This window comes from Chelmon rostratus, chromosome 1, assembly GCF_017976325.1.
Source record: "Chelmon rostratus isolate fCheRos1 chromosome 1, fCheRos1.pri, whole genome shotgun sequence".
In the NCBI taxonomy this organism is placed as follows: Eukaryota; Metazoa; Chordata; class Actinopteri; order Chaetodontiformes; family Chaetodontidae; genus Chelmon; species Chelmon rostratus.
In genome coordinates this window covers 22,024,658-22,049,469 of record NC_055658.1, presented here as the reverse complement: position 1 = coordinate 22,049,469, position 24,812 = coordinate 22,024,658, and the positions used below count along the sequence as shown (strand labels likewise).

At 40.9% G+C, this 24,812-nt stretch overlaps 1 protein-coding gene across 2 annotated transcripts; it reads right to left on the bottom strand.

The window, feature by feature from the left end:
- Positions 1–873: 873 nt before the first annotated feature.
- On the bottom strand, positions 874–24,799 carry slc6a2 (solute carrier family 6 member 2). Of its 2 annotated transcripts, none has more exons than XM_041945790.1 (15): positions 24,674–24,799; positions 23,834–24,303; positions 22,017–22,148; positions 17,620–17,857; positions 11,002–11,140; positions 10,518–10,652; positions 9,861–9,964; positions 8,145–8,269; positions 7,840–7,952; positions 6,706–6,834; positions 5,858–5,957; positions 5,456–5,556; positions 4,356–4,523; positions 3,021–3,092; positions 874–2,657 (listed from the first exon to the last, which is right to left on the bottom strand). In XM_041945790.1, exons 2-15 carry the CDS (start codon positions 24,123–24,125, stop codon positions 2,634–2,636), a joined length of 1,872 nt encoding a protein of 623 aa, XP_041801724.1. In that variant the 5' UTR covers positions 24,126–24,303; positions 24,674–24,799; the 3' UTR covers positions 874–2,633. The 2 variants fall into 2 exon arrangements, with proteins under 2 accessions (XP_041801724.1, XP_041801806.1); XM_041945872.1 differs by having other exon boundaries at positions 24,718–24,792.
- Between the last annotated feature and the right edge of the window lie 13 nt (positions 24,800–24,812).

The following is a 24,812-nucleotide window of genomic DNA, read 5'->3' as shown; positions in this document are numbered from 1 at the left end:
TGACCATGGTGTTTGTTTCTGCAGTTAATAGTATTCCTCACTTACCAAGTTTCCAGTTCATTGTAAATGAGCCATACAAGCCACACCTGCATGGTGTATTTTTAGTAGTGTGTTCACAGTCAAAAGGGACAAAAATAACGAATAAAGGATGTAAGTACGCCTGCTAGTTTTCACTTGAATTTATCACCACAGTGCAGTGCACAACAAAGACGGAGGAGCTTATTCACAGCTAGACAAATTCAAAAAGATATTGGTCGATGCAGCTCAGACGATATCTTGGAGAACAAAAAGTGAAGTATTGAATCTCTGGTAAGGCATTTTCTCTTCATGATCAAAAGGCACACTTCAAAGGTGCACATCTTTAATTATTTACTGAAAATGGAAAGTGTACGTTTAGGACACAGCTATGTCATTAAAATCAAAAAATCACTTTTGCATCACTTTTGGTATGCTCAAATATATTCTTCCCGGGAACGAAGTACCCAGAACCAGTGTTTAAAACACAGTATTATGTCCAAAAGGTGATCATTATTATTACTATAATAATGTACTTGTATATGCAGTATAGCGTTTCGGAAATTCTTTCTTCAAGAAAGTTTGCTATACATGGAAAACATATGTGCATCATAAGCATATGTGCATCAGAGGACTGTGAACAAGCACAGCAAAAGGTGCAAAGAATGGACATTGAAGGCCCGCATGCCTGTGGTTCAACAGGCTAACAAAGAAAGAGACAGTGGAACGGCACAGTCAGCCACCGTGAGAAGCCCTCAGTCAGCAGTTCAACTAACCAGTTAGTCAAGAGGGTCCGTCACCTGAAAGCCTCTGAAAACCCGTATCAAATCAGAACACGTGGCCTTCAAGTGTGTGTACAAGAAATTCTTTATTATCATAGCGTATATACTTCAGACTTCTTCATAGATAGTTGTCACTAACATTCAACAGGACATTGGTATTGTACACAGTATTTTTGTAAACATAGTCCAGGAAAGCCGGGGTGTATTTTTTCACATTCATATGTGACAAAGTAGCCCAGGGTTACACTGAAGAATATTTTCTCTAAATAGTTCATCTTAGCTTTACATCAAACACCATTATGACCGTGGACAGTTACGTTTAAAATACTTTACATTCACGTTTTGTTATAAACAATTTGATAAATACAAGATTAGATATAACAAAAGAATATATTTATATATTTTTATATCTTCTTATATATTCCACATATATTTGATTTTTTCCTTTGTGGCTTTATTCCTTTCAGCAAGGGTCTGTTATGATTCAAGGTTAAAATTCAACTGCATTCCAATAAATAAAAAAGAGAAACAGAATAAGATAATCAAAAATATTCCTAAAGGAACATATTGGCACTTCTATGGTGATGAAAAAGTGGAACATCACAAGATATGTTTTAAATGAAAATATAGTTATATACTATACTATATATATTGTAGTATATATATAGTATAGAGTTGTTTTCTTGCAGTTAACATACCAGTTAATATACAGTGCAGTGAGGCCTTTGACAGTTGTCACTCCGTGTACTGTACATTAACAGCACACCGTCTGGTCGGCAACAAAATCCTAGCACACACAGACACAAAAACACACTCACACTAACACACACTTTCTCTCTCTTGCTCTTTTTCTCGCTGTCTCTTTGGGGGAAAAGCCACAGATATCCCTCAGAAGCGAACCAGCAAAATGCGTAAAGTAAAAGTCACACGACAATAAATCAAAGCTGTCTGGGACAGATATTAACAGCCATTTGCTTTGCTGAATTTTTCTCCTTCGGTAAGCAACCAGGCACTGACCAGCCTTAGTCTTTGAGTTCTTTTAAAGCTTTGGGGTGGTGCATGCATTATTCCCTTTTCTCTAACAGAATATGACACAAAAGCATTATATCAGGCCAGTTTTCTCTTTGCGAACAAGCTTGACCTTGATGCACTGTTGACCTCCAGCTCTTTGACTCCGATAACAAAGGACTGGGTCAAATTGAGAGACTGCCATCCACAAACTGTGGTTTAAATTAGTCGGTTCCTGAGTCAACACAGTTTTCTTTTTCTTCCTGTACGGACTGTAAGAAACATGGAGTCTAGCTTGATAAGGCACTGACACAGATAAGCAACTCTGCCAACAAAACAGCAATAACATCAACTATCAATGCAACAATAATAGTAGGTTTAAAAAAGGGAACATTTGGGGCCCTTGTATTGTAATACACAGGGAGATATGATTGTTTTGGTTTTAATTTTAGTTTCTGTCCCTTCCAGGAGATAATAACCACATCCCAAACTAGACAAAATCATAACTAAAGTCATGATTAATTAAAATAGTGTATAAAAATCATAATGATGCCTATGGGTGAATAAAGGTACATTTTACCCACCGGATGTCTCTCCCTTATGAGCTGGAGCCGTAGAGTGGTACTGAAATGTTAAAAGGCATAATTCTGAAATAGAAGCTACTGTTGAAAACAAAGGCCTTGGCTAATAAATGCACAGTGAGGAGAGAGCAGAGGCCGCTGAGGGAGGCCGGAGCCCGTTGCTCTCCTTGTCTGTCCGACCACTGGTGGCACACAGGAACCCCAAACACCAGACGTGAGGATGGATGAGGGAATTCTGGGTATATCATCAGATGGCCAACCAATGCCTGAGCTGGAAAACAAAAGAAGGTTTTTGGGTGTGTTTTGTGACTTAATGTTTAGTATTTTATTCCATTTGAACTGTGTTGTTTGACATTTCTTTTCTTTCTTACTCACTGATGTTTTTTCCTTTAGTTGAAAATGTCATTTACAGTACTTGTTATATCCTCGTTTGTTGTTTTTGTAAGCCACTCTTTAATAAGCCTACACCCAAATGTACTGTCCTTGTATGTTTTTGTTAATTTTGATATATTAGCAATAGTCGGTGCACAAGTTAAGTCAATTCACTAATAATGAATGTATGCAGAACAGTTGTAGCCATTTAGCCACTTCATATCAACACTGTTAGCAAAGTACAAAAATGATTTGCTCTTACTTTGAACTGCCGCACATTTCCTTCAGCCACCAGATGATGTTCATATTCCGGAGTAATGCAATAGCCTATCCTCTGCAAAAAAGGTAATTACAACATTCTCATTACATTCATTCTCAACACTTCTCACACAACAAATATATCATCTTCAAGGCATGCATGCAGTAAATCACACTTGCCCTTTAGTACTATATATCTCAATATAGCTTATTTCTTGCCTTCTTAGATGACTTAAATAACATCTGCACATTCTTAGAGGAGCCAGAGACTCTACATAACACTTGATGTAAGAGTAAACACAATCAAGTCTACAAGACATTAGTAAAACAGTCATTATCGACTTTATCTCTGACAAAATATGCCAATGCTTTTGGGAACCAGTGAGCAATCCTTATCAAGAACTTTAGAGATTTCTAATGTGGTTATTATGTGGAGGAGACAGCCAAAACTTGATAGGCGGTGACAGTTTTCAGGAGTGTGTGTCCTGAGAACCTGAGAAGAATCTTCAACCTTGAGTACAACAGGAAATGCCATTGGGATGTTGGAATTGTTACAGGAGAGTGAAGCTGACACTGGCTGACTGCTGAGGGATGAAAATAGCTCTCTGGTGCGTTTGATGATTACGATCATAAACTCTAAATGCTTTGAAGTTATCATTTCATCTCAAAGTGTTCTCACAGTGCCAGTGTCATCGAGTTGAGAGGAAAGTTCTCTCATAAAGATTGCTGTTTTCAAAAGAGCAGCATACAAGAGAAGATGTGGTTTAAAAGAGGAACATATAATATTCCCTTTTGTCACAAAAGTAACATTTACCAATGCTTACATTTGGCTAAACAGATATCTGCATATGAAGTGCTGACCAATCAGATTTGAGTGGGCTTTGGTTGTTCGCAGGGAATCAGTCTGTGTGGAGAGCTATCGTCTGAATTGTCTACTTGAAATGTTTTTGTCACATCTCACAGACTGTAGATAATGAAGAAATGTAGAAATATTAGGCGTTATCCAGATATCTGCTGGCCACATCGGACACCCTGAAACATTGGACGTTGGCCCCATACGCTAAAATGTCATCAGATGACAGCCGATGGGCTCCGAGATTGACATTTGGCTAGTGTTATGCAATGTCTGTTTACACTGTGTGTGAGATCCCATTTGATTTATACCTCAGCACAATCTGTTGCCACTAAGTGCTTAAATTGTTTTCACCATATTTCATCCTCTTTAGTGATCATCCTGGCTGTAATTTATGTCAATGTGATGATGTATCTACAAAAGGCTATTTTAAAACGGCTTACAATGACTTTTTCACCCTGTACAACAATATGTTTTGATACCAACCTCTTTGAATGTTCCTGGCACACTGAGGAATTTATACAAGGCGTAGAAGGGGACAAACATCATGGAGGACATGGCGATACCCCAGCCAACGACGTTAGACCAGTTAGGGAAGACGTACTCATCATACTTCAGGCCTGATGATGTCAAAGTACTAGCTACCACCACAAACTGTGACAGAGAGAAGAAAGGGAAACCGACATGCAAGGAGCATTACATCTGTTTGTACTGGTGCTGCTTCTAATGTTTCACATCTCTTCATAAATGAAAGTGAGATGAAGGTGACGTGGCATTGTTCCAACGGCCTCTTGTTCTAATTCGGCACCCTACTCTGCCTCCGATTGGCTCTGACTCTGACATTTTCCTGCCCTAACCACCTAACTGAACATCTAACCCTAATCCAGCAACAAACACTAGCCAATCAGAGGGTCATCATCAGGATTTCAGAATAATGGGACTTTTAGAGCACAAAAGCTTGTCATTGGGGCGGTGCCAAAATACATCTGTAATGGTAATTAATTTTTGATTTTTCCCGAAATGTAGAATGACCGATTCTCCTGCAATGTGGTCCTTGATACTCGAAACTGCCACTGTTGTCCAGGGTAGGGTGTAGACAGCTATTTGTATTAGAGGAAGCATATGGCTGTCCTCCACACATGAAGGCGCAAGCTACTTATTTCACATGCTTGTTTCATTTTTTAGTGAGAAACTCGCCAGGAGGTCCACTGAAGCAGAGGCTTAATGGATTCTTGCCTCTGTGGGGACCAAGACTGCTTTTTTCCTTTGTAACTTATTACATTACTTAAATTTTGGTATCGGTTCTAACAGAGACGCAATTTATATTCTATGTTAAATCTTACAACTGAACTGTCAAACACTGACACAACATATTTACTTCCTGCTGAAATTAATAATATCTTCATACATCTTAAAAGCATTTGTGACTGACAGTTACTGGAAGACAGCCATTAAGTCGGTTTAATTGTTGATTTTTTCTGTCTCTTTATCTGCTACATTTGTCTTTGGTCTAGGATCAGCCGTTATTTCTGTCCAGTGTTACCAGCCCAATGTAACATATTTAGTGTTTTATATAATCCTCTCACCAGCAGAAAAGCCGGACTGACGAATTTCCAGCACAGCCTCCAGTAGATCCCTGGCTTAAAGCCCATCATTCGCTCGATATCTTCACTAAAGCGGTCCACACCTGGAGTGGGCATTAAAAGTTATACAGCAAATGTTACTGTGGAGAATAATGTTGCACACATTCAACATTAAATCATTGTAGGCAGAAAGTCCTTTGTGCAAAGTCTGTAGTCCCATTGGACAGTCAGAGGAAACGCAGCATGGCCTATACCTTTTTTCTTTTTTTTTCCTGGTCTTACCTTGAGCCGACATAACCCATCATGTGTCTTTGACTTGCTTGTTTCATTATCTCATCAAACAAGAAATAAGTTGTAGTGAAACAAGAAATAAGAGCTCATAATATAAATGTAGTGATGTCATACCATAAAACCACGACACTCCAATGGCTTCAATCAACACACCGAATAGTATAGAAGTCCCTGCTGCATACTTGTCCAGCAGGGTCAGGACGTAGATACCACCCTGCGGAGAGGGAGAGAGACAGAGGAGACTCAGTGTGTGTGCATGTGTATGACATATAATCCTTCACCGTTAAGGATGAGTGGACCCTTGTGTGCAGTCAGTCAGCAATGGTCTCTGAGCAGAGACAAGCATCTCCTGGATGATCAGGGCTTGTCTGTATTAGAGGTTTTGTACAATAAATCTTTGATTTGTGTCCTGGGTGGTATCTGGTATCTTTATCTTGTGCCTGGGATCAAGCATTGTTCACTTTCTCAAGAACTTAATTGCTTTGATTAAGGGAAGGAACCATGTGTATCACAAAGATAATAGTTTTCTGTCTCCAATGTCTGTGTTGCAGTAATCGATAAGCATTTCTCCTTGGTGCTGATACCATGTGAATGAATAGGGACTACAGAGAAAACTTCCTCCCTGGATACAACTCATTCATTTTTTTTGTTAACGGAGTGGATGCAATAACATTTATGATCAATTCTTTGGAAGAGTTCTGTGTCATTTCTAAGCAGATTGAATGCCTCCTTCCAGACTGACGTGCAGTTTAAAGCTGTCATTTATCAGGCCATTCCTACTCAGGTATACCACCACACTGTAAACGTTTTAAAACAAATGTCTTGCTGTGAGACAGACAATTTTGAAGCATAGGTTATTTTTGGTTGGCTGAAAAGAATGCAGAGCTAGATTTCTCTAAATAATTACCTCTCAGGAGTGAAACGAGTGAAATGATACATGATGTTGAAAGTAGGATACTGACATTAGTAATGCAGAGCAGGGCAATCAGGAAAGTTCCAAAGGCCGTGGCGAAGGTGAAGAGCTTCCTGTTTCTCTTGAGGATCTTAAAGTCATCTGTCAGGCCTGTGATGACTGCCTCCATGCCACCCATCTGGCAGACACACACAGTGAGAGACATGACCCTCCGAAATCTCTAAGTGTTTCCTGACATGCAGAGGTCATTCGCCGAGACTTTGGCCTCAGCCAGTTTTTATGCTGGCAGTGGCTGAGCCAGGTGTAATATGTGAATAACAATAACAAGTAATATTAGAAAAAACAGTACTGAACAACGCTCATTTAATGGCTGTAAACAGGTCAGATGTATCTTTGACACTAATGCGCCACTTGAAACTACACTGTATGTCCATTTAAAGTGAAAGAAAATGTTGCCGTACGATCCTTGAAAATGTACCTTAATGTCTTTTTTGTCAGACTGGCATGAATCAGTGCAACTTTTTAAATAGCAATGTAGCAGTATTTAACCAAAATTAAACTTGGTATGGAACTTGGTTCTCAAACCAGGGCTGGAGACGTATCTTTGGTCCAACCTCAGCATAACAACAAAGCGCAGGCGTAAAAATACAACACCATACAACGGCAATCATATGCATTAGGGTGTAAAATACTCACATGGTCACCTGATCTGATTAATAAATGACTGAAACAATTACTTGGGTACTTTTGCTGATAGACAGGAGATGATTTACTGTCCTTTATGTGAGTCTTTGGGGAAATGTTTTGTTTGATTACTGCTGGCGTCTGAGATGTATTTTGTTGCAGCAGACTGAATCAGACTGGTTGGACTGGATTTAATAAACTTTTCTCTTATAAGTTAAATTCTACAACTCACCCAAAGCCTCAGTGGACAAGAATAATACTGGTTTAGAGTTTACATGCCACAAAGGTGGATGTCCACTCTTATCCCCTTTGTTATTTGCGCATTAAACAGTCATCAGTTGCCATCTAAAATAGCAGAGTAATTTCAGAGGAAAAACTTTCTTCCAAAGACATTTTATCAGTGTGTACGTAATAGAGCTGCCTCTGTCCATTCCATCCTGCTGAAGAGGTTTCTAGCTCTGGAAATAAGAATATGAATATGATTGTGTTTGGGACTCACCGCACTGTCAATGCCCAGAGTCAGCAACATGATGAAGAACACAATGGCCCAAAATGTTGAGCCAGGCAGTGTAGAAATTGCCTCAGGGTAGATGATAAACACCAATCCTGCCCCTGCACATACACACATAGAAACATGCACACACACAATGTTGGCAAAGCACAAATTTGTATTAGGACTGGGCTATGGGCGAATATATTGGCTATGGGCGATTGGCTGAGTCGTGACAAAATATTGTATCACTAAACAAATTTATAGCTATTAAGTGATAAAGATGCAAAATATGCTGGGACATCAGCACTTACCCTCTGTTGCCACATCTTCTATTCTCACCCCATGTTTGTAAGCCATGTAACCAAGCACAGAGAAGATGGCGAACCCTGAGAAGAAACTGGTGACGCAGTTCACAGTGCTGGTCAGGAGAGCATCCCTAGAGAGAAAAAACACACACCAACAAACAGTTTTTCCATTTCTAAACTCCTCCGCTGTCCAACCTTAAAGGTCATGGACAAACTGTCTCACGTTAAAAGACGTTAAGCCAGTATGTGAAGTCAAAATGGGGCCATGTGTTAGTTTTCCATGGGTTGATCTGCAGCCAACGAATGTGTTTCAGAGGGAATATTTGGGTTAATAAGAAGCTTTTGTTCTCTGCTCCTGGTTGGTGGTTTGATCGGTAATTAGTGTGCAGTTCTGTGGCCACTAATCTGCAGTCGTCTGACAAACTGAACAAGTTCAAGTTGACCTTGGCTGCCTCCTGGGCTCAGGGAGCAGAAATTTCTAAGTGAAGCATTTTCTTCCCACTGACTTTTCCTACGATCTGTCTTTTCTTTTTGAACTGACTGCAGGCGCTGAACCTTGTTCAGTGTTTCAGAGGTCATTACACATGCACAGGTGCTGCTACACATCACAAGCACCACACTAAACCATAAGGCCAACTTTATATTAATTATAGACGAAAAGTGTGTCAGCAATATACTGTATACGCAAACATGATTAGACAAATTATCACTGAGGCAAAGTGGTAAAGGAAGGAGGGATCTGTGCCTGTTTTACAACGGGAAGCTTCTCACTTCAAGTACAAAGATCTGGCAATATAATTTAAAAGAAATCCAATTATCTTTCAATACTATATAAACTAAGTATGATTTATTGATCATTTATCATCTATTTTTTCTGACTTCTTTCAATTAGCTTTTATTTGAGCTCAATTTGGAAAAATATTTATCATAATCCACAGTCCATCTGTGCAGGCATTCAAGCCAAAGGCAGTGTCCTGTGCTTGTTTTCCCCACATCACCAGCTCTGCTGCCTTGCACCTGGTTCAGATTGTCTCATTTCTCACCTGCCTATGGGGCTTGAAAGACAGGAAGGCATGAGGTTGAGGAAGGTGCAGGAAGCGAGAGAGGTTGGAGGATGAGGAGGGTCGATAATTCTTAAAACACATGATATGGCATGGATTTAGCATGGAAGCCTCTGTTATGACACTTTGCATTATATTACACCTGTTGTGGGATCATTTATTTGATAAGAACTTTGGAAATTTTTAGTTATTGGTACTGCAGCAGCGATGTAATTTCTGCCTTAACTGTTGTAGGGATTTTGTGGAGCTCCAGCAAAAACGTGTTTTGTCTACTGGGTGTAGTATATTTACAACCATGATAGGTTAAACGGGTGTTTTGCCAACAGCATCTGCCTCCAACAGCACCGCTGCAACCTATTAATGTGGAAAAAGATTAACCAAGCTCACAACCTCATGCCTGCTTTTTCTGAAGGAGAGCAGCACTGTGACAAACCCGTCAACATACAGCCTTTGGCTATTATCTGGCAACCCTTCCTGGCCTGTACTTTATCTGTCCTGCTCACACCTGGCCATTGGGGTCATCTGAACAGATTAACATCGCCTCTGCTGCTGCGTGATCCAGTTACAGGCTGGAGAAGGCCGACTGCTCAAAAACAGGATGTTATGTTGCTGTAGGCTTGTTTTGGCCTACAGAAATTACAAATACAGTGCGAGCTCTTACCTGTAGCAGTTGTTGTCAAATTTGTTATAGCTGGCAAATGCAATGAGCACCCCAAATCCTGCTCCCAGTGAGTAGAATATCTGTGTGGCAGCATCAATCCACACCTACGGCAAAAATAAGGTAAACAGGCTTTTGAATTCCTAAAAGCCAGGCTCCCGTTAGCAAAACATGTGAATCGGTCTATACAAATGTTCTGCAAAACAGCTGAACTTTTTCTCAACTCTTCCACAGATACATCAGCTCAACTAGTGAGAGATTGTACAGCATTTGAAATATGCATGCATACAGTATTTATTCATTCATATACATACATTTATTATGGGAGACACCAGTGGGAATCTAGCCTATAACCCTTTAGTCATGAGCTACTCCACCCAATGAATTACATAACAGAAACACGGAAAAAAGGCTATCTCAATCCACATAGACTCTGACACAAGTGTTACTCGCTAAGTCTAAGGGGATAAATCTGAAAGACCCACAGGTTAATGAAAAACCAGATGCCAATTACACAAACCTAAAGGTGTGTCCACCGTTAAAACATGGGATTTCATACTCAAGCAAGAATCAGTCCTTTTTTCAATAGTGCTCCCATCCCATTAAACATCTCCCCAACACCCATGGATGAGTTTGTGGCCAACATCCATCATCTCTAACCTCTAGATTGTTGAGCCGCTTGAAGTCGATGTGGAGGTAGGCCCTGATGCCGTCCATGGACCCTGGCAGAGTTATGCCTCGGATCAGCAAAACAAAAAGGACCACGTAGGGCATGGTAGCTGTGATGTACACCACCTGAAATCCACACACAGAACAAATGGGTGAAAGGGAAAAAAAAATTCGCCCCATGGACAAAAGCACTAGTAATTCCAAAACCTCCTGTCGTATAAAGATCTTGATCTGCAAGAGCGTGCATTTGTTTTAGGAAGAAAGTGCATCCTGCACATACACATGATCTGTTTGTGACTGTGCAAGATTAATAACTGTAATATGATGATGGCAAAACATACACGTAAGTTACATGTAAGCCACCAGCGACCAATTCTTATATAGATGTTGAGTTGGCATTAAAAGTGTTTTAAATCAAAAGAAGTACAAATCAAGGAAGCAGCAGTTGTAGTTGTTTGGTCGTCCGGTTCTATACCTTCCCAGAGGACTTGACACCTTTCCACAGACTGAAGTAGAGGATTAGTACCACAACAACCAGACACAAGGTCAGCTCCCAGCGAGGCAGGCCCAGGTCATGGATACCTCTACTCTGATGGAGATGTAACACACCCCGTCTGCAGGAGGACACACACACACACACACACACACACACACACACACACACACACACACACCAGAAAAATATATTGTATACAATATATTCTTGTAATTATTTCCTGTGGGGGGGTGGGGGGTGGGGGTCTAAACAAAACAGCCCACATTGTTATTGCCTGAGGTGAGGGTGGGAGATGAAGCATGGGACAAAGTGTTTCTTAGGACATGAATTACAGCACACCTTCAACCAGCATTTCCTACAGCGTCACCCAAGCTCAGCGTTGGCCAAAGCAATTAAGAAAGTATGCAGAAAATGAACTCATGCATTTTGTAATACTAATGTCAATTAGTGAAGCTGGATCACACAGCTATCGATTGACTGACTGGCTTTTAAAGTGAATTCATTGCGTTTCTCTTTCTCTCCGCACCACAGACAAAACGCTTTGAAACTCTCTGTGTTTAAAGTAATTGTTTCACTATTATCGGCCGAGCTCTTACTGTCAGATCAAGGTGGGCGTTCAAAGGTTTGACTGTTTTATCATGACATAATGTAACAAAGGGAGAATAATGGAGTGTCGTCCATCTCTATCTAAATATTGTTTCCAGATGCGAGCTCATTCTTTCAGTGTCCATTCAGAGTAGTGGGAGGGGAGTGCAGTTTATAACAGTGGAGTAGGAACAAAATTAATGTGATACATTACATAGAATTGTTGCTTTGGTCAGAAGCTGCTATCAATATGTTGTCCTGAGATATGCTGACAGTTTTTTTTGACGATTTTCTGTTGACAGACAACAGAAAATCGCCTTCATACATGAGAATATGCTGAACAAAATAGTTGGAAACTATGCTTGTTTGTTTTCTTTCAGATATTGAGATAAGACTGATTCTATCTCATGTCTGTGCATGCCGCAAGCTTGAGTCAGGAGGTGTTATCGTAACATAAAGACTGGAAGCACCCCAACCCTAACCCTAGCCCCTAACCCTGGCCCCCTAATCCTAACCCTACCCCTAGCCCCCGAACCTAACCTTAGCCTTGCTCTGTCCAAAGTGACAGATGATACACATACTTACAACCGTAAAGCATGTGTCATGTTCGTTTAACCCATGAACTAAAATTTGGCTTTTTAGGGAAAATTACATGCTGATAGTTGGGTGCAGATGGAGCATAGTATCTCCAAACACTGTGTCGGCCAAACAACATATAAAAACCCTCTGTTAAACTGTTGTTTGTCGATAATTGTCATGTTTACATTTGTGTTCATGCAGAGTTAAACAAGGAAGATGCATTGCGTCAATAAGACAACATCAAAACTGTGACCAAGAGTTTTTTCTTGTTTTTTCTGGGCCAGAGCCAGTAGTTTTCCTGTCTTTATGCAAACAAGCAAAGCTAAACACATCCTAACTGCAGCTCAATGCTTAACGCGCAGACAGGAAAGTGATGTCAGTCTCTTCACCTCACTCTCTGCCAAACAGGTCCATGAACTTGTATGAGTCCCAGGAACCAAACTGAAGAACTCAGCAAAGTTACTTCTGCACATTTGTGCTTCCACTGCATTTTTGTTCATGTGGTTAAGTGGTTGCATGGTCAAACATGGCAGTTATTGCTAAAATGTTTAATAAGGTTCATCCAGTTAACAGCTAGAGATATTTCAAGCTAGCACAAGAGACCACGAGGCAGCGCAAGGCACAATGCATTTCTCGTTCTGTGTGTGGTTGCTGTTTTACGAATACACTCTCTTAAGTACTGGACCAATTTGTGTTAACATTCAGCATTTGTTGATCATATCTCAGTTATTATTTGTTAATGTTTGCCTTTTGCATCAAATACAGGTAATTGCACCAGTGTTTTGCCATTTTTCCATATTTATCCTGCACCAATGTGTCACCAATAGAGGGCAGCATAAGCCAGCTAATGCTGCATTTACATTACACCCATTCACAGTAAGTTGATGTGTAGAGACCAAAACTGTTCTAATATTCCTTTATTACATAACTATATTTTTGCTTTTTGTGTGTGTTTCCAGTTCCACATGTTCATTGCACATGTTCTGCTGAAACTGGAAAATAAAAGTCCTGGACAGTGTTGTCTGTGGACAGTCATTTCTACATCATAGTTGTTGCCTGCCCCTTCTAACAGGACTATCTTTCTGCAGCACACCAGTTATACAGCCTGTGCACAGTGTCCATTACAACCAAGAGCAGGTGGTATTTTGTTTGGATATCAATATTCTGCAGTAAAAGTTCTAAAAGCACTTTTGTTCTCTTCACATTTCTCCTAAAACTTTCCACAAGAAAGATTTAATTAAGTCAGCATGTGATGTTATGGGTTTATAAACAGCGGAACTGGGTTTGGATCTGATACTCAGTTGCTTACACTACAGCACGACACAAAAAACAGGCAAAGAAGTATGTTCGGACATACAATCCGAAGGGACCAAAGGATCTGTGAAACTCCTCTTTAGCGTTCGCTTATCTTTGACTGATAATAAATTCAAAGCCATACGGTCTTTGGGGAAGCAGATAGCGTGAAGACATCAGTTTATTTGGGGAGGGAAATTTAGAATCTATGCTCTGAACTAGAGGCCTTGTGTTGGTGTTCTGTTTTAATGCCCCAAGGCCTCCTTGTTCATCTGATAGCATTGATAGTGCACTGCCAGTAAATGCACAGTATAACATCAATCCAGGTCCCTTTGGCCCAGTTACTCTAAACACATTTACTCTTATCGTCACTCAGCGGGCTGGTTACGCTGCTATCCTGACACTCACTGTTGCCATTAGCAGGCCTCTGTATACTTGAGGCTGGCACAGCATTGCATGCAGCCTGGTCTAGATGTCGGTTACATTACGAGAAAGAGGGAATGTGAAAATTACATAAATAAAAGGGACTACAGACGTCAGTACGAAAACACAGCTGAGGGGGTCGATCTAATTTCAACCTTATTTGTTTAATTAATTACAAATGATTCGGTCCTTTCAACAAATATGTTAAATTGCGCGTGAGATCGAAGCGAAAGCAATCTTCTCAAGTGTCAATGTAATTAGATCTTTTTGTTTAAATGAGGGCTATTTATCAAGTCTAGTTATCCTTGACATGAACTCAAATGCGGTTGCCTCTGGCTAGATCAAAAGAAAAAGGACACGGGTGCGTGCTAATGAACCAATTTCATGTTGTCTTCATTGTCATTTTCTAAAAATGTGCTATGTTGTCTGAACTTGCGCTGATCACCTGCATGCTCACGGAGTCAAGATTAAATAAAGACAGTTTTGTTCCTATTCCCTTAAAACATGTTGTCTGGTTCGTCGCTTGACTAATTACACGTCCAAGCAGACAGACTCACACAGGGAGCTCGGTTTTTGTCAAAAGATGTAACACTTTACTTTGCTGTGGTACAAGAGCGTCCACGAACACCAACACACTCAAAGCTCAACGAGATTAAATATGCATATGAAATAAGAGCCAGGTTATGCTCTTAAAGAACTAGTTTGTATGTGCTGTTCAACCGAGATGGAAGGTATTTATAGCTGCGGCCACACTTGAAGTTGGGGTGAAAAATATGGAATAAAGGGTGTGCATTTTTCAGACAGTCTCTGAAAAATATTCATGGCGTTGCACTCTGTCGTACACAGCACAAGAGACAAAAATAGAAATTTAAGCCCTGCTTTTTTTTCTCACCTCCACACACCTGGCCAATTGTTGCTTGGAATGCATATCAACGTCAGGTTGTTGGTTTCGGAAAGTTACCGAAATTGTCAGACATCACCCTCCACATTCTGATGTGGGAAAGGTGTGGCGGGATGGGAGGGCTCCAGTGCTGTTCGAAAATCTGACACGCATCTTATGAAGCACAAGCTCGAGAACTGAAGCCCATCTGAACCGCTTCACGGTGAGCTATGAGACAGCTCTAAGCTGTAGAGTTAATGGTTGTGATTCCGGGATTTGGGTGTTAAACATCTGGGAGGTTCTTCCAGCTCTTGAGGCTGCACAAGTGATCAAATTAATCACAGAGAAATCTCATTTCCAGGTCAGTCTTGGCAAAAGTCATGTTTTTGGCTGAGCCTCTTACACCCCTCATCTTCCAAACAAGCCCTGTCATAAGATTTAAAATTCACTTTCATACCACCCACGTGGAGTCAAGTCAAAAGGAGGTTTGCAACATATTACTGTTAAATTATTTAACTATGTGTATTTTTCAGTGCTACATATAGCAGCATAGTATAAACCTTAACTTGTATGAGAATCAGATATAAGAATAGGAATAAAAAGGAGGCTGAAATCATGTTATGATTTGATAACATCAAATAGTGGCCAATGTGTATTTCCGAGCGGTCCCTGAACGCAACACCCTCAGAGCTTTGACATGGCATCAATGTATGGCGCCTGTCTGTTCTAAAAATTGAATTAGCCCTTAGTAGGAAAAAGGTTTCTCACCCCTGAACCAGCTGGTGAAAATAGTGGAGCATTTAAACCTGAGCTTTAAATGAACTTCATGATCACACAACAGTACTGAATAAAACTGTAAGGTAATGAATCAGCTAAAATATGATCTTAATAGTAATAGTACACTATATGAAGCACCTCCACTAACTAGCAAAGCACAGCAGCTCAGGTGTAAACTAAAGTGAGTCCGAACGTTCCATTGTACAGTGGGTTTTATTTTCCTGTTCATGCTCGCTACAAACTACACTCACGATAGCTGAGGATAATAGGCTCAAGAGGGGTTGTGGATGTAGAAGATTGGAAGAGGTGAAGCAAGAGCTGGCCTCACTCTCTCATGCTGTGCTTTGGCATTGCTCCTGTGCTCAAAGCTAGCTGTAAGCAGGAGGATTTATTGTCCCCTACAGAGCCTAACCCCTTGCAAGATCACTGTTGAAGAACCCTATTGTGGCCAGTCTGTCTGCGCACACCTACAGATTTTTTCCTGAGTATGAAGTGTAGTATTCCACCTGGAATACATAGTCTGCTCTCTGATTTTATGGAACATCTCTGCTTGTGGAGCAGTATTGCAACACTTTTCTAAAAGTCTGTAGTAATTCACAACCATATGAACCCTGATTCGTCATATTAAGTAAACATGCTACTTATATTACGTCGACTTTGAGAGTTTGTGTAAGTGGAAAGATATCATGGGGTACAGACCAGATTTCATACTGAACAACACAGCGCAGCCCTGCAGAATAGGAGAGGAACTTTTACAAGCTCAAATATCTTCTGAGATGCTCGCTCAATGTATTCTGTGCGTCACGCTTAGCATGTGTCCCATGTACTGTCCAAGTCACTTCACAGACTTCCTCTGGGCTGCACAGTCAGTCTTCACAGAAGCTGGGGAAGAACTGGCTGTCTTTGAAGTATAAACAGATGGAGCCTTTTTTTGCACTTCAAAGGCATTTGAACTTTTTATGTATACACCTTTTATAGTGCAAACAGTTAAGTTAATTTTGGAGTCCCCGACTCATGTTTCAGTGACTGGTCCCTCTCTTCACATGGACAGCGGTTCACTTCTTTCATGAGGATGCACATTACTGTTGTAGAACTTAGATAGCATCGCTTGCACATGATGCTGTTTGTTTTTGAGTGGATTGCAGTCAATACACTGGCTCAGCCAAATTTTACCAGTTACAAGTGTCCAAATGAAACAAACACAAATAGACATTGAACAAAACAGCAAACAGAGATGGTCTTTTGAAGGCAGTGACTACATGCAGGCCAAAGCTTTGATTAAAATACTGTAAATGAACCATTTAGTAGCATCTATCCACGTAACAGTGGATAAGATCACTGCATTTGAAGTTGACTTTTGGTTTTTAAATGCTGTGTGCATTATTTCAGGTACCATGGGTCTCTCAATCGAAACAATAACAAAATGCATAGTTTAGCTCTGAAGTAGCTTGGGATCATGGGAGTTGTTGTCTTTATAGTTAAAAAACCACCATTGTTGATGAGAAACTGTCTGATGTGACTCTGTGGAAATTAGGTTCGCAGACGAGGTTATGTATTAAAATTCCCTGACTTCCTTCCTCACTCACTGACGTATCATCTGATGTTTCCTGTGTTTCCCCGAAAGTGACAGGCGACCAAATGAAACGCAACGTTACCTTGAAAAAATATTCAGATTTGTCTGGTTTGAACATTGCTGGAAACTTTTTGTGATAATGTTGGTTTTGGACGTTTTCATGTGTAAAATGTTGCACAATGTGGCCTCTGTATAGACTCAGCATTCATGTCTTAACAGCGTTGCCAGACTGAGTTGCACGAGAGCAGCAGAAATCACACAACAGTGTGGCTGTGGGTTATTTGATCCATCTTTTGTTGCTTTTGGGTTCTGGAATAGTTGTGATCTACAGGATATGATGTTTCTGTTAAAACTTTAAAAAGTCAGGTTACCATGAAGTGGTGCTATTATTATGTTTTCTACAGTTGCACGTAATGTAAATCATGCCATGATCTACACAGGTCACTGTCAAATAAATTAATTACTCTGCTTTTCAGAAATGACTCACTCATAGTACTCTGCTGCCGGGGTGATCTTGTACTTGGCGTAAGACGTCCCGTTGCCGAGGACAGATCCGTTGATGGATTTGGGGTCGGTGCAATTTGGACTGTTCCAGCTGTTGTCACATTTGAGCCAGGGCAGCTCGCTGGTCATGGAGGAGAACAGGTAGTAGATGGACCAGGCAATGATGACATTGTAGTAGAAGCCAACATACAGGGCTATGATGATCACTGTGTAGCCCACACCTGAGAAACACAGCGGGATTAGTGGCAAAGAACAAACTGATGCAAGTCATTGTTGATCAGAACGTTTTTACATCCCAACATTATCTGTACACCAGTTTCTTTTCAGTGTTGTAGAAGAACATCAGCCCAGTGCAGATGCCCTTAATACGCACTCTCTTTAGAGATGAGCATACTTCATTCAGGTTCTGCTGTTCATATAGGTTTAATAAGGTGTATTGCTTCCAAATAATTTGTGTCAATACATGCCACATCCCAGTATTACAGATACACGCAGATACACTTGTTATATGTGATAACACTGAATAATGTATTTGTTTTAGGAGCTGACGTAACCCCAGACAAACAAATCATGGACAGCAAACACAGACTGCAAGAACGTCTCCTACTGTTCGCTGCATCAGTGTGTTAACTCTACAAATCTGAAACAGCGTCCAGACCCATCCATTCCACGCTGCATTTTTGCTTACTTTCCATCATTTTGCACTTTTTTGGAGGGGTACCCTTTGGGATGAGTTGCTTTGCCTCTGCTAGAATGTCATAAACCCATCACCCACTCATTCTTGTCAGGAAAAATAACAAACCCTCCTCAGCCCTGAAGCCAACAAAAGCAGTGACTGGTGCTGATTCAGTAGAGCAGACAGAGGCACATGTCTGATAGTATTTGAAACATCCTGCATCACATAATAATCTGTTGAATTGTTGTTGAAGTCAGGTCTCATGTACAGTTAGCTACAGTTTTCCAGATGCATGGGCAACGCTTCAGTTTATGGCCCACAAATTCTTCCCAATTTACATTTATTGTAGTAAATGGTGTACCAGGACAGTATGTACTGATACATACATGTTAGAGAATAAAGTCTTGATAACTATATTGTTTTTCAATATGCTCGGCCAACTAAGAGAGGTTGCATTGCCATTTTTGTGAAAAGCTATTTATCTGTCTCTGAAACATTTTGAATTCTTGGCTGTAAGTGTTCGTCTGGGGGAAAAATAATACAAGGTACTAGTTACTGTGTTTTATCATTCACCTGAGGCAGTTGTGGGTGCCATAGATGGTTTATTTGATTTTATATCTATGATAGTTAAGAGCATCTTACCCTAGGTGATATGAACATTATAAACCAGTTAGTTCTGATATTTTGAAAAATCTCTGCATGAAATCCATCTGACTTATCTCCTCCCCCCAGATCCAAAGAATACAGAAAAGGCCAAACTATCATATCTTAACCAATAGACCACAGTATTATGAATCTAGTGCTCTTTTGCCTCTTGACTTCAGTGACCACTGTACGATAGCATTTGCCCGTTACATGAAATTACAGATTCAAAGATCCAAACTACGTATCACCGTCCCAAGGAATTTCAAACACTTTTCTGAACAGGCATTTTTCTTTGATTTGTACTACAGTGATGGTTGATTTAACGCGACTATTCCTGATCCAAACTTGGCCTTCGACGTTTTTTATGAAAACATCAAATTCCATTGCAGACAAGCATGTGCCCAAGTTAGAGTCAAAAACTTGAACAATTGTTGGTTCTGCTCAGAAATTGTGGATGCATTCTGTGGAAGGGATGCTGCCTGGTGCAAAGCACGACAATTTAAATCGAAATTGATTAGCAGTAATTTCATCAACAGAGTAATAGGTGTCTCACTGTTATTTGAAATGACAAATCCTCATTTTATGTCTCTGCACTATCTCAAAGTAAAGGAAAAAGTTTTTGAAAACTGTTAAAACATTGTCACAGAATTCTACTTCATCCTTTCCAGTGAAATTGTTCAAGGTTCTACCACTATCTCGCCTGGAAGCGTACATGATGCATTCAAAGATCACTTTATTTTATTAGGTTATATATTTGAAAATGTTGGATCTCCTCCCACAGCCTGTGATCATGGTGTGCCTTGTTGGCAAAACAAAGTGGGCATTGAGATCTTTTCACTGAAGCATTTTACGAATCTTGATGTGTTTAATGCTCTTAGTTCCACTGATCCAAAACAATCCACTGTGGCTGATCAGGTTTAGCCAAGGCTGTTATTATTGGCAACTCCATTTTAAGTTGAATGCTTAGCTTACATTTTTAATCTGTGGAAACAGAAAGCCCTGACTTGTGGAAGGTAGCCTACGTCCTACCTTAACATAAAGGGGTCAGTCAAATGAGCTGAATAATTATCAACCACTCTCCAAACTTTTGTGTCTAACGTGTAAGGGAGAAAATGGTAAACGATCAGGCGAGAGCATTCTTATCTCAACACCCCATTTCAAAATCTTGACAGTCAGGTTTTGGACTGGGGCATAGCGATGTGACTGTGATGGCAGCACTGAAAGCTCTGAATGATGCTGCGAGTGCGTTAGATAATAAGCAGAATTGTGTTGCCCTTTTTGTTGACTTATCGAAGGCTTTTGATACTGTTGATCATCAAATTCTTTCGAAATATCTGGAATCTGTTGTAGTTGGTTTAGAAATACCTCAGTGGTAGAGTAAAAGCTGTTATGACCAATGCCTATCAGTCCAGCTTTAGGAGTGTTGACAAAGGTGTGCCACACAGTTCCATTCTAGGACCACTTTTACTCACAATTTATATATTGCGAGAGAGCTATATATACCACTTCCGGGTCTCATATGGCCCATGAGACCATTTGATCAGCTTGTGAGGCAATTCATAAACACACGGTTACATCGTGGTTGATATCACATCAGTGCATCACCAAAACATAAGTACAGTGTTAGTTTGTGTGGACACACTAACGGTGATGAAAAAACTGATCTCGAGCATCATTACAGCTTGAAACGTGCTAAACTGGATGAGCTGCGAGGACAAATGCCCTAGGATAAAGTTAACAATAAAGTTGACAGTGTTCTGCGGGCGAGTTCTGTGGTGAGCGAGCTGAAGAAGCTGAAACCTTTGTGAAGGAGAGCCTTGTTGCTGCTGTGGAGCTGCTAGCACCAGACAAAGTAAAACTGTTCCAGTGTGTGTGCTTGTCTGGAATAATTCATAGAGATGAAGGAAAGCCTGACATGGAAACTCGGTGATGAGTATCTGTGGGCTTTGACCTTCATGGTGGACATTACCAAGAATCTTTCAGAGCCTGACCTGGAGCTCCAACAGCTTCTCAGCTCTCTGCTTTCAAATGTGAAATTGAAGTGTGGCAAGTGCAGCTGTAAAGAGGAAACACTGCGCATTTTCCTACTGTGCAAGAACACAAGCCTGCTATGACATCTGAATATGCTGGAGAATGTGAAAACTCCCTCAGGCATTTGGCGAGAGGTTTCAGGACCTGAAAATTAAACGAAAGGAAATAAACGTATTTGCTCCGCTGTTTAATGTTGAACCAGCTGATGAGCCACAGAATCTACAACATGAAACCATCCAAAAAACAAATAAAAAATTGTTCATTTCTCTTGCAAAGCCTGACAGGTACCAGCATTTTGTTGACAGGCGCCATGATGCATTGACGTGACATCAACGGCGATGTGTGTTGTGTTCACGGACCACATGGAAAAACACGACAGTTTGCAATTTAATGTTATTTCAAATTAAAAAAGTAACTCTTTTTTTGCATTCACGAATTGAGTCCAATGTCCATGTAACTGAGAAAAAGGATGATTTTGTTAATCCTCAGTTACTACAACAAAGTCTATTCAAGCTTTATTTTAAGTTTACACAACATAAATCTATGTCAGTCAGTCTTTTTCTCTACAATGATATGCACATAACAGGGCCTGTTTCGTTTTAGATTTATGTTCATGTTTCTGACTGACTTCGTGTTCCTCAGCATGCCATGGACACCAGCCTGGTTTGGTTTTGCTTCACTCATTTGAAATCGACATTTGTAAAAACACAGGCCGAGGCTCAAGGTTGCAAGTGCAAGCGGAGCGAGATCAAAATATACAAAGAGGTGAAACAGAGAAAGAGGTGCTGTGACAGAGAGATTAGTTACAAGTGACACTTATGGGCCCATGAGGGGGAAAGGACAAGAACAAAGGGATGAAATGAAAGGGCAAGACACCGAAGAGAAGCAAAAAAAGAGCACGACTGAGCTTTAAGTAGCAAGAGGTTAGAGAGAGGCTGAAGTAAACAGACATTCATCTGTGTGTGTGTGTGTGTGTGTGTGTTTGTGTGTGTGTGTTTGTGTGTGTGTGTGTTAGTGTTAAAGCTCACCTTTAAAGACGGGGCATATTTTCCAAACTGTAGCTGCCCCTTCCCTGTTGTACTGGCCCAAGGCAAGTTCCATGTAGAACAATGGCATCCCCGCGATGACCAAGAAAAGAATGTAGGGGATCAAAAAAGCACCTGGAAAAAGAAATAACAACATTTCATGCTGAACATTTTTTTCTAGCTAATTCCCTGCTAGCGTGAGTTATATTTTGCTTGTAGTAAGAAGACATTGCAGGATATGTGCTCATTGTGGAAATAAGTGTGAGACAAAACAAAATCCCCCCAAAAAAAAGAAAAGGGAAAAAAGTGGCGGTTGGGACTCGGGGCGGGGGGGTCTTGATATTGTTGGGAAAACAACACACCACAACACACGAGCAGGAAGGCTCACAGCTATTTTCATTCTGTGCCTGATTAGCACGTCCACCCACAAGGAAACGACCTCTGGTAATTGAATTGTTCTTGACACTGTCCATCACAAATGACACATTATCTATAGTGATGAATGCATTTTGCTGAGGGCCGCTATGATTGACAGCCGTCAGTGGTGGAGGTGACCCTTTGGGGCACTGAGCACAACATGTTGATGTTCATCACGTGAATGGACACGGAGGCAAACAGAGGACAGGGCACACCTTCTGGCGAGCACTCTGTTGTCATGAGTGTCGAAGATAAAGCAACACTGGGTTTACAACAGTCCTTTGTTGATTCGACTACACACACTGTACTTTTCTGCCTCTCACTACAGCGCAGCTTCATTGATCAACAGTTTGGAAACAGTGCAAGCTGGCAATCTAAGATGGATAAAGCAGATATTCGTATAATTTTCAAGTATATGCCAAAATATTTCATGAGTCGATGTAAATGTAAAATGTCAGGGGTCAGGTTTAGACCTGCAGTGCCTTTCCACCTGTACGTGCCTTTATCGAAGGAGACACTTTATCCCTCATGTAAGCTCCAACACTTTCTAGTATAAACGGTTTCCAAGAACTGAGAGCACAACATTAGGGCAATTTAGATAACCGTTAGATCATAGATTACAGAGATAAAAATGTCATTAGTTTGCCCAATTTTTGGAAACATTTGAGAGGAAAACACTGAATGAAAAACAGTGTTTAAAACAGCATGTCAGCGATTCATCTACATAAGATCTGATTTATAAACCACCCACTTCGGTGCACCTTCGGTTGTGAAGTAGTTGGAATGGTGGTGCATCTAGCCTTGCTGAGCAACCACAAGCCCCAACACGTATATTTCCAGATACATCTCACAGGATATTTAAACTTAAAATTCAACAGCTTCTAATTAAAGGAGTCATGAATTTGAGCCTTGAATGGCAGAGGATATTGTCACAGTTTCACATGATGCAGTGAAGTAATAGATGTTTCACACAGTGTCCCTTTCCCTGTGCATGCCTTGATGAAATGAGGTATTTCCTTCATAATGAAAGTTAAATGCGCTTCCCCATTAATACACGTGGGACTATTATTACTGCCTAAAAGTCAGTTAAAGGAGATCAAAGGAACTAAAATGAAAACAACAACACAGTAAAACAACTCAAATCTAACCTGAAGTAACAGTGCTGTAGTATTTAAAAGTAAAACTAGAAACGCTTTGGCACCTGACTCCAAATAAAAGAAGGCATCAAAACATCAATTCTACTGTTGAAACTCCGTATAACTCGCGGACCCTGTCACGTCTTTCGTCTTTATTCTTACGCTACTACAGGAATTAAGTATCTGAACCTGGCGGCGTGCCGTACATTCGATCCCTTCTAATCAGTGCATGCAGATGAATCGATCAGAAATGCATGGTTTACTCACCTCCTCCATTTTTGTAGCACAAGTAAGGAAATCTCCAAACATTTGCCAGGTCCACCGCGAAGCCAATGACCGACAGGAGAAAGTCTATTTTCTTGCCCCAAGTTTCTCGGCCGTCGTCGGATCCGGGAGGACCTCCGCGGTGGCCAGGGGTGGGAATGATGGAGGAACTGGTGTACTGGACACCATTCTGGTCCTTCACCAGTATCAGTTCTACCTCTTTTTTCTCCACATTGCACGGTTTCAGCGGGGCCACCGATGAGAGCTTGTGTTCTGGCAGAACCTGGATATTCATCTTCTCTGGTGCGTACGATGCCCACGCTGGCCCGGTGCTCTCACGGCCCCCTACGGGTTCTGGCGGAGCAGATGGTCTGAGTCGGTGCGCTTGGATAAGGACGGCAATCCCGCTGACAAAAAACGGAGAAGGGAGTGCTCTCCGCCGAAACTACAGCTGATACCTCCGCGCACATGGGCTGGAGAGGAGGGAAGAGAAACAGATAGTTTGGAGAGGTTTGGTGTTTGTGCGTAAAGTTTCAGTACAATTACGCACAGCGAGAAATACCGGCTACGACTGTTTACCATGCATATGTGACACACAGACCCAAAGTCTGTGTGCTACTAACGCCAGTTTAGCATTAAGGTTAAACATTGTGGCTGTTGTCTGATGCAGAGCAATAGCAGGCGTCAAGTGAAAAATACTTCACAGCCAATTCCCCCCTACGTCACCGCGCGCAACGAGCGCATTGTGCGCAAAACAGTCTACTCAATCAAACTCTTACCTAAAAACATTACTTATAAGGATAATGAGAAAGAGAAATGGTTATTAGAATATGTCACCCTTACTAAGGCAATTTAAAGGTCTGCAACTGAAAGGCTTTCCTCCCTACTTGGTAAAGCTAGGGACACCTCTCCATGACCCGATGCTGCTGATGTCCAGATGCATCTGAGGAAAGACTGCCCATTCTGAAGTACCTATAAGACT